General features: G+C 50.4%; 1 protein-coding gene across 7 annotated transcripts; it reads right to left on the bottom strand.

The window, feature by feature from the left end:
• Positions 1-1,492: 1,492 nt before the first annotated feature.
• EXOSC1 (exosome component 1) lies at positions 1,493-10,214 on the bottom strand. Of its 7 annotated transcripts, none has more exons than XR_016222068.1 (8): positions 10,162-10,214; positions 9,939-10,054; positions 8,756-8,830; positions 5,177-5,265; positions 3,684-3,728; positions 2,623-2,673; positions 2,410-2,494; positions 1,493-1,928 (listed from the first exon to the last, which is right to left on the bottom strand). XR_016222068.1 is itself a non-coding variant. In XM_002718613.6 (8 exons), the coding sequence occupies exons 1-8, from the start codon at positions 10,190-10,192 to the stop codon at positions 1,822-1,824; spliced, it is 588 nt and encodes a 195-aa protein (XP_002718659.1). In that variant the 5' UTR covers positions 10,193-10,214; the 3' UTR covers positions 1,493-1,821. The 7 variants fall into 7 exon arrangements, 4 of the variants coding, with proteins under 4 accessions (XP_002718659.1, XP_089170750.1, XP_089170749.1 ...); XR_016222070.1 differs by having other exon boundaries at positions 3,688-3,728; XM_002718613.6 differs by having other exon boundaries at positions 3,695-3,728.
• Positions 10,215-10,277: the final 63 nt, after the last annotated feature.

Raw genomic sequence — 10,277 nt, 5'->3', positions numbered from 1 at the left:
CCGGGACAGAATCTGGCGCCCCGACCACGACTAGAAACTGGTGTGCCGGCGCCGCAGGCAGAGGATTAGCCTAGTGAGCTGCGGCGCCAGCCAGTATTATTATTATAGATTTATTTATTTGAAAGGCAGAGGTATCTTCCACCTGCTGGTTCACCACCAAAATGGCCTTAATAGCTGAGGCTGGACCATGCTGAAGCCAGGAGCCCAAGACTCCATCCTGGTCTCCCTTGTGGATGGCAGGGGTCCAAGTACTTGGGCCAGCTCTGCTGCCTTCCCAGGTGCATTAGCAAGGAGCTGGATTGAAGCGGAGCAATTGCGACTCGCTGGTGCTCATATAGGATGCCGGCATCACAGGTGGCGGCTTAACCCACTGCACCATGACACCGGTCCTGCTGTATTTAAAATTGCACCTGGATCTATCATTATCACAATCAAATTTTCAATTAAACAAATGACCCAGCCTCAGCTGCCTGTGGCTAGCAACTAGGGGATGTGAGGACACACCCAGCAGGCTGACTCCAAAGCTTGCCCTCAGCCTTTGGGGGGTGAACACTGAAAACGCGGCCCCGAGGGATGTCCCCAGCAGCGCCACTTGAGGCCCGCCCTTCCCCTCCGCGCTGCAACCCCTCCATCCTTGACTCCATCCCTTCCTCACTAGAGCTGGGCCCTGCATTTCGGCTTCTGCACTTTGCTAGGGCTGCTGTCTGCCTCGAATATCTTCACTTTACTCCAAATTCTGTCATTCCTTTCCCGGCCACCTCACGTGAAAGCTCTGTCAGTCTTTTCAATTCCGATGGGTCACCCAGTCCTGGAGTACCCAGTACATCAGAAAACCTATTTTCTTTTTTTTTTTTTTTTTTTTTTTTTTTTTGACAGGCAGAGTGGACAGTGAGAGAGAGAGACAGAGAGAGAAAGGTCTTCCCTTGCCGTTGGTTCACCCTCCAATGGCCGCCGCTGCAGCCGGCGCACCGCGCTGATCCGATGGCAGGAGCCAGGATCCAGGTGCTTTTCCTGGTCTCCCATGGGGTGCAGGGCCCAAGCACCTGGGCCATCCTCCACTGCACTCCCTGGCCATAGCAGAGGGCTGGCCTGGAAGAGGGGCAACCGGGACAGAATCCGGCGCCCCGACCGGGACTAGAACCCGGTGTGCCGGCGCCGCAAGGTGGAGGATTAGCCTATTGAGCCACGGCGCCGGCTCTCAGAAAACCTATTTTCACCAAATACTCTGCAGACCTATTCACGTGCTACCTGGATGAGCCCATCCGTGCTACAGTTTTCACTGTGCCGTAATGTACTGAAGTGAGAGGTGTACCTAGAGCCTGGAGCAGTTAGCAGAAGCATTTAAAACAGAACTCAAAACAATGCAAAAGAGGCTGGTGCTCAGGCTTCGTCTAAGCAAATGACACCCGTCGATCAGTGGGCGCCATCGGCAAAGCCTTGCTCTAAACGTTATGACACATTCAGGGGTTTTTCCCAGCTCAAGACAACAGCAGCCTGTAATAAAATCCTTTTAGTAAAAAATGTTTTCTTGATCACAGCAAAATATACACATTTATAAAGATACACTGTCGGGAGGAACAGGCTATTTCCCACAGGCCACAGCTTGCAGTTTACTGAGCCCCCGGAGGAGGAATGTCATCACTCGAGGGAAGGAAATCCACTCACAGGGAGGCTTCATCTGCACAATGAGTTTCCTGGTCGAGTCTTCTCGGGCAGTGCTGGCTGACCCTGGCCTTTGACGACAGACAATGCATCCGGGTGCTGTTTTCATACCTATGCTCTCAGAAACAGCTGAGCCCTCCGGGGGGTCAACATGGCCTCCTAGGTCTGCAAGAATTCAGGCTGCACGCGGGCCACCTTCCGGAACTCCTTAGTGTGGGTCTTAGGGCACTGCATCTCACACCAGCTGATGGGAACCATCTGGACACCTGGAAGGGAAAAGCTGGGTTTGCAGCTGGGACCTCAGATGTTTGCTTGAAGCCCTTTTCTTTCAGATGGGTACGAAGCTGAAGTATTACCAGGCTACCAGCAAACCTCCCCTCATACGGGAAAACCGTGTTTATCTCATGATTTATGAAGTGAGTCCCACCTCCTTAGGGCTAGCAGAATCTCTCTCATCTCTGCAGTAAGCACAGCCACGCATCACCTGATGGGGGCATGCGATTTCATAGTTGTGTGAATATCACAGGATGTACGGCTGCAACATCACTAGGTGATAATCTCATGCGACCACCAGCCCAGATGCAGTCTGTCACTGACCAAAATGCTGTTATGCAGTGCATCATGGTACCTACACTTATATTGCTTCCCAAACAATGACAAACTAGGGAAAGTCAGAAAATTAATGCATTGATCCCAAACCATACCAGCCAAGGAAGAATCAGAATGTAGAAGTGTAGACCAACTCACCTGACTCACTATGGGCCACCACCACTCCCAGCTCATTTTCAGCTGTGGTCAGCAGGTAGTTGGACTGGGCGTCACCTAGAGAGATCTAGTCACACAACAGCGGTGAAGGAAAATGAGAGGTTACAAGTCTTCCCCCCTTAGCCACTTGGGTTGTTTCTCTAGTTCCATGTCTTCTTCACGAAGAACCAGAAGTCTGCTGGGAATAAAGGATACCACTTTGGCCAAGACAATGTCCCCTGGACGGAAACTCTTGTATATTTCAACCTGTGAAGAAAGCATAGTGGTGTTAAGTGAAGCTCTGGATCAGAGCCACACAGAATCCTTAGCCCCTCTGGGAGAGCTTGTCGCCTATCTAACCCCAGCGGGGAGAAGGCATCATAGCCTGTCAGTCAACATCATACAAATCAGATTTTGAATTCAGTAATCCAATCAGGAATCAGACTACTGAATTTACTATAAAAAGGTACTATAGGGGCTGGCTTTGAGGTGCAGTGAGTTAAGCCACCACCTGCAACACATATCTGTATCCCATTTGAGCGCCAATTAGAGTCCCTGCTGCTCCACTTCTAGTTCAGGTCCCGCTAATGTGCCTGGGAGAACAGCAGAGGATGGCTCAAGTATGTGGGCCCCTGCCACCCACATGGGAGACCTGGAGTTTCTGGCTTCTGGCTTCAGCTTGGGGAGTGAACCAGGGATGGAAGACAGCTCTCTATGTAGCTGTCTTTCAAGTAAATATTTATCTTACAAAAAAAAAAAAAAAAAAAAAAAAAGGGCGGGGCAAGCACTGTGGCGCAGCACGTTAACGCCCTGGCCTGAAGCGCTGGCATCCCATGTGGGCGCTGGTTCAAGACCCAGCTGCTCCATTTCCGATCCAGCTCTCTGCTGTGGGCTGGGAAAGCAGTAGAGGATGGCCCAACTACTTGGGCCCCTGTACCCGCGTGGGAGACCTGGAAGAGGCTCCTGGCTCTGGATCAGCGCAGCTCCAGCCACTGCAGCCATCTCAGGAGTGAACCAGTGGATGGAAGATCTTTCTCTGTCTCTAACTCTCTCTGTAACTCTTTCAAATAAATAAAATAAATCTTTAGAAAAAGAAAAGATATAAGAGGTACTGCAGTTGGTTCTGAAAGATCCAGGACTACATCTGAGGGGACAGCAATGAATAAATACTTGGCTTTAAGGGCAAACCTAGCCCCACTCAGGTCAGATGAATTAACATAAATGTGAGTAATTGTAAAGGATTTCAATTGCTTCATTCATGGAAGAGAAAAACGAACCAACCAACAACCTTGTCTTTTTCAGTGGCTCGAACATCTTCCTTCCTACAAAAAAAAAAGTTCACCAAAGGTTAATTATCTTCGAGAAAAACTGTCCTGAAGGTTCCTAGCAGGTGAAGGACTCTCAGAGCAGATGGAACAAGTCTTGACGGGAGCCAGCTGCCACCCAGAACGAGGGGGGGAGGCATCCTTATCTTCGCCCACGGGAGAAAGCACTTGCCCATTGTCAGGCCACGCAGAGCAGCAGGAGCAACACCTCTGAGTACAGAAAGAGATCAGAGGCGGCAGGAAAAGATAAGGAACTTTGCTGCTTCAAGAGGACTGGAATGAAATGCCACAGAACCACACCAGACCCTGCAAAATCGAATTATCTGAGGTGGGTGTTTGGTGCAGTGGTAAAGCCGCCACTTGGGATTGTCCATGTCCTATCCTGCACTGCCCGGGTTAAGAGTCCCCACTCCGCTCTCCATTCCAGCTTCCTGCTAATGTGCACCCTGGGAGGCACAGGTGATGGCTCAAGTAGTTGGGTCCTTGCTTCCTATGTGGGACAATGGATTGAACTCCTGACTCTCGGCTGCTGTAGGCGCTGGGGGAGTGAAACAGAGGATGGGAGATCGCTCTGTCCCTGTGTTTCAAATAGATGAAGCGAATAAATTTAAAAAACCCTGTTATCTGGCCTGTAATAATTGTTTGTCTTTTCTATAAGGAATCCATTGGAAAAAATATACCACCTCACAAACAAATCCTTTCATTATCTTATAACCTTTGGGATTACTCTATACTAAGTTCAAGAAAAAAAGTACTGGGGCCGGCGCTGTGGTGCCATGGGTTAACACCCTGGCCTGAAGCACCGCTGTCCCAAATGGGCACCAGTTCAAGACCCAACAGCTCCACTTTCGATCCAGCTCTCTATTAGGGCCTGGGAAAGCAGTAGAAGATGGCCCAGGTCTTTGGGCCCCTGTACCCATGTAGGAGACCGGGAGGAGGATCCTGGCTCCTGGCTTTGGATCGGCACAGCTCCGGCCGTTGCGGCCAACTGTGGAGTGAACCATCGGATGGAGGACCTCTCTGTCTCTCTCTCTGTCTCTCCTCTCTGTGTAACTCTGACTTGAAAATGAATAAATAAATCTTAAAAAAAAAATAAAGAAAAATACTTCTTTAAATGCTTTGTACTTTATTTGGTTCAAATCAGCCTAACATTGTCAATCTTCAGCTCTGCTTAATCTTTTTAAAATCCTTTTTAGTATCTTCCTTTCATCCTAGCTCATATAACATGTTCTTTGGATATTAATGGGGAGAATCAAAGTACAAAGAAGATAGAAAGATGGCATGAGCAGGTATTGTAAGTGTTCCTAAAAATTCCAGTTGTCCTGTCTATCCTAATCTCATTCCAGGTGTTGAGGCAAGTATCACAACAAGGATACTTCTTCTTACAGATTTATTTATGTACTTGAAAGGCAGCGTGTGTGGGGGAGGACAAGGATACTTCTTACCGGATAGTTCCTCGAAAAGAGTTCTTAAGAGGTGTGGATCCCACGTAGAGGATGTGTACTTTGGCAAAACGTGAATTGATGCTGGAGACCTGTGGAATTCAGAGAGGATCAGCACCGGAGTATTCACAATTGTCAGCTCAAGGAGGCAGCAATGAACAAGGCTTTACTAGGACTTCAGCCCAAGATTCTAGTAAACATACAATTGAAGACAAGCTAGCTTCTACTTATCTCTGCCTAAGTGAGATTTGTGGATTAAGAACAACTCTGGCCACCTGACAGGGTGACTATGGGAACCAAATGACATGTTATACAGATATATTTTCTTATATATTTATTTGAGAGAGAGAGTTAGAGGAAGACACAGACAGAAAGGTCGCCATCTGTTGGTTCACTCCCCAACTGGCCACAATGGCCGGAGCTGTGCCAATCTGAAGTTAGGAGCAAGGAGCTTCTTCCGTGTCTCCTACACAGGTGCTGAGGCCCAAGCACTTGGGCCATCTTCCACTGGCCATCTTCCACTGCTTTCCCAGGCCACAGTAGGGAACTGGATCAGAAGTGGAGCAGCTGGCATATGAAAACTAGCACCTTACAGAGAGGGCGAGAGAGAGGGAGAGAGGGAGGGGGAGGGAGGGGGAGGGAGGGGGAGGGAGGGAGAGGGAGGGGGAGGGAGGGGGAGGGAGGGAGAGGGAGAGATCTTCCATCTGCTGTTTCACTCCCCAGATGGCTGTAACAGCCGGAGCTGAGCCAATCCGAAGCCAGGAACTTCTTCCGGGTCTCCCTTGCGGGTGCAGGGGCCCAAAAACTTGGGCCATCTTCTTCTTCTTCTTCTTTTTTTTTTTTACAGGCAGAGTGGACAGTGAGTGAGAGAGAGAGAAAGGTCTTCCTTTTTGCCGTTGGTTCATCCTCCAATGGCCTCCGCGGGCGGTGTGCTGCGGCTGGCACACCTTGCTGATCCGAAGGCAGGAGCCAGGTACTTCTCCTGGTCTCCCATGGGGTGCAGGGACCCAAGCACCTGGGCCATCCTCCACTGCACTCCCGGGACTTGGGCCATCTTCTACAGCTTGCCCAGGCCATAGCAGAGAGCTGGATTGGAAGTGGAGCAGCTGGGTCATGAACCCTTGCCCATATGGGATGCTGGCATTGCAGGCAGTTGGCTCTATCCGCTATGCCACAGTGCTGGCCTCATTATTTTTAAAATTTATTTTTTATTTATTTCAAAGGCAGAGTTATAGAGAGAAGAGGAGAGACAGAGACAGAGAGAGAGAGAGGCAGGCTTGTTCATCTGCTGGTTCACTCCCCAAATGGCTGCAATGGTGGGGGCTAGTTCAGGCCGAAGCCAGGAGTCACTTTTTCTTCTGGGTCTCCCACATGGGTACAGGGGCCCAAGCACTTGGGCCGTCTTCCACTGCTTTCCCAGGCACATTAGCAGGGAAATGGATCAGAAGTGGAGCAGCTGGGACAGGAACCAGACCCTATATGGGATGCTAGTGTCACAGGCAGAGGCTTAACCTACTACGCTACAATGCTGGCCTGTTAGATTTTTAAAAGTCACAGTCCAACATAAATAGACACAGGGCATGGCAGCAAATCTAGACCTTTAGAAATCTTACTAAGAGGTATGTATAGCAAATGGCCGGCGCCGTGGCTCAATAGGCTAATCCTCCACCTTGCGGCGCCGGCACACCGGGTTCTAGTCCCGGTTGCCCCTCTTCCAGGCCAGCTCTCTGCTATGGCCAGGGAGTGCAGTGGAGGATGGCCCAGGTGCTTGGGCCCTGCACCCCATGGGAGACCAGGAAAAGCACCTGGCTCCTGGCTCCTGCCATCGGATCAGCGCGGTGCGCCGGCTGCAGCGGCAGCCATTGGAGGGTGAACCAACGGCAAAGGAAGACCTTTCTCTCTCTCTCTCTCACTGTCCACTCTGCCTGTAAAAAAAAAAAAAAAAAAAAGAGGTATGTATAGCAAATGGAAAATTTTTTAAATGTTTATTTATTTGAAAGGCAGAGCAACACAGATCTTCCATCCTGTCTCCTCAAATGCCTACAATAGCTGTGGCTGGGCCAGGCCAAAGCCAGGAGCTCCATCTGGGTCTCCCTGAAATGCCCTAAAGTCTACACTTGTGGCATGCATTGTGACACAGTGGGTTAAGCCCTGCCTGCAACACCGGCATCTCATATGGGTGCTCCTTTTGGGTCTCAACTGCTACCACTTCTGATCCAACTCTCCGCTAACGTACCTGGGAAAGCAGTAGAAGATGGTTCAAATACTTGGGCCCCTGCTACTCACATAGGAGACCTGGATGCAGTTTCAGGCTCCTGGCTTTGGTCTGGCCTAGACCTGGCCATTGCAGCCATTTGGGGAGTGAACAAGCAGATGCAAGATCTTTTCCCATCTCTCTCTCTCTAACTCTGCCCCTTCAAATAAACAAATAAAATCTTAAAAAAAAAAAAAGACTCGGCCGGCGCCGCGGCTCACTAGGCTAATCCTCCGCCTGTGGCGCCGGCACACCAGGTTCTAGTCCCAGTTGGGGCACCAGATTCTGTCCCGGTTGCCCCTCTTCCAGGCCAGCTCTCTGCTGTGGCCCGGGAGTGCAGTGGAGGATGACCCAGGTGCTTGGGCCCTGCACCCCATGGGAGACCAGGAGAAGCACCTGGCTCCTGGCTTCGGATCAGTGCTGTGCGCCGGCCGCAGCATGCTAGCTGCGGCGGCCATTGGAGGGTGAACCAACGGCAAAGGAAGACCTTTCTCTCTGTCTCTCTCTCTCACTGTCTACTCTGCCTGTCAAAAAAAAAAAAAAAAAAAAAAAAAAAAAAAAAAAAAAAAAAAAGACTTTACATTTAATAGGAATTCCAGAGAATAAAGTCTTTTGCTTCTCTGCAGAAAAAGGCCTCAGCCACAGATGTTCAAAATTAGGTCTCCTTTTCACCCATTTCCTAGATGTTGGAGGGAACCACAAAGTCAGGGAATCGGCTCAAATAACTATGCATACCCAAATTTTGTTCATTTTCCTAGAAATCTCCAGACCACTCAGTCCAGTGAGACATTCTGTGATGATAGAAATACCATGTGCTGACCAAATTAGCAACCACTAGCCACAGTAGCTACTGAGAGCTGGAAATGTGGCGAGTGGTTAGTATGCTTAATGAAATGTTAGTACTGTCTAGCATATTTTGAAATATTTATTTGAGAGACAGAAAGAAAGAGAGAGAACACTTCCACCCACTGATTTATTCCTTAAGTGCCTGCAGTGGCTGAGGCTGGGAGTCAAGTACTTAATCCAGGTCTCCCACATGGTGGTAGTAGCCTAACTACTTAGGCCACCACCTGCTGCCTGCCAGAGACTGCATTAGCAGGAAACTGAAGTCAGCAGATGGAGCCAGGGATCAAACCCAAGCATTCCAACATGCGATACAGGTACTTCAACGATGTCTTAGCCGCTAGGTCATATGCTTGCCCTGACACTGTTAAATTTAAATAGCCATATGAGGCTAGTGGCTATCAGACTGGACAATGCAGTTCAAGAATGATCATGCTCTGTGCACTGGGTTGGTGTCCTAAGCATGGAGACTGGTAACAACTTACCTTACATGTTACAATAGAGCCCACATCTGGAAGTAATTGGGATTCTGCTTCTCTCATCACAGACACTACCGGGAGCTACAAAGAGAACAGTAAAAAATGAATGTTCTGGCTAAGCCCTGAGTAAAGTGTGGCTGGAGAGTTCGACAGGAATGCTGTGGCAGAGTTGAGGTCACAAGGCAGATGGACTATGGATTCATTTACAGTCCAGGACAGAGGGTCTTCCATTAGGAAGAGCCCCGGGGGCCCTGGCAAGGCTGCTGTAGAAGACATAAGTTAACCATTCCAGAGCAGAGTTGGTTTTTTGGTGACTTGGAATTTCTCAGTACACCACTATATTACCTGTAGCCATGGATTTGATTCTGACCTCCAAAGTCGCACTGTTTCTATTTCTTATTTTATTGCCCGACTAACATTTCTAAGTGTTTTATAATACTGGATACTGGTTTCCTTCTATCTTTAGAGAATATCTGTAGGGCTTTCTTTCTGAGCAAGCACGTTCTAATTCTGAATCCTTTTTCTCCTGTGCTACCCATCTTTAGCTGCTCCTTCCAAGACTGCGTATCTGATCGGGAGCTGGTCCTGGTTTGATCTCTGGAACTGGCCAGGACAACATCGCTCATGTATTCAACTGACCATCTGCCTTGTGCCGGGCACTGCAGGTAAGGTGGGTGGTGCGGCCTGCTTGCGTGGAACTTTGGGCGTTTGCAGGCTGAAACAAGTGCTCGGAAGTGAGTTTAACAAAATAAAAACAAGACTCAACCTCCCCCACCCCCACCCCCGCCAAAATCCCTTCCAAAAAGTGATACGAGAGGCTAGTTGAACGAGGTCAGAGTTACATAGACCGAGGAGAGGCGCGCGTTCAGGCGGATGGCAGGAGACACGGGGGAAGCAAGCCAACTGCACTGCGGGCAGTGCCGCCGAGCCGGATGAAGACGGACAGGTCGGGGCTACTCGGGCGGGATTCGGCTGGCTGCCGGATTGGCCGGGGTCACTCTCAGCTCGCAGCTGCCCCTAGGGGTCGGCAGCCCCAACCGCGCGAGGTCCACACGACCGGTGTGCGGCGCCCACGGCCAACCGAGACCAAGTCGTTCTACAGGGACGCGCCTGCCCTACCCGGGCCTAAGGGCCGGAACTCAAGGGCAGTCCATGACAAAGAAGGGAGATGGCCAGCCGCCCCGCGTACCGCGCCGTTCTCGCTGGTCTTCGTTAGACAGCCGGCGAGGGAAGAAAAGATGTATCCGTGCCGTGTGTAGGTGCCGCTGCCTGGGCTGCCCTCCTCCAAGTTACACAGACGTTCGCCTGCGGAAAGAGCGCTGCATCGGTCACTGGTCCCCAGAGGCTGCTAGGCGTCCTGCCTTCCTGCCTCTGGCCCTAGCCGGGACTCCGTACGGGAGCCGTGCACTTACCGGGGATGCAGTACCTTACAGGTGGCGCCATGACTGCCACTGTCCCAGAGCCCGGATGGAAACGAAGCCGACGTCTCGTTGGCCGAACCCAGACACAGTGCTGCAGTAAGGAACGT

This window comes from Oryctolagus cuniculus, chromosome 15 (genome assembly GCF_051225735.1).
Source record: "Oryctolagus cuniculus isolate XC-2025 breed Fujian yellow rabbit chromosome 15, ASM5122573v1, whole genome shotgun sequence".
Lineage (NCBI taxonomy): Eukaryota > Metazoa > Chordata > Mammalia > Lagomorpha > Leporidae > Oryctolagus > Oryctolagus cuniculus.
This window is presented reverse-complemented; position numbering and strand designations above follow the sequence as displayed.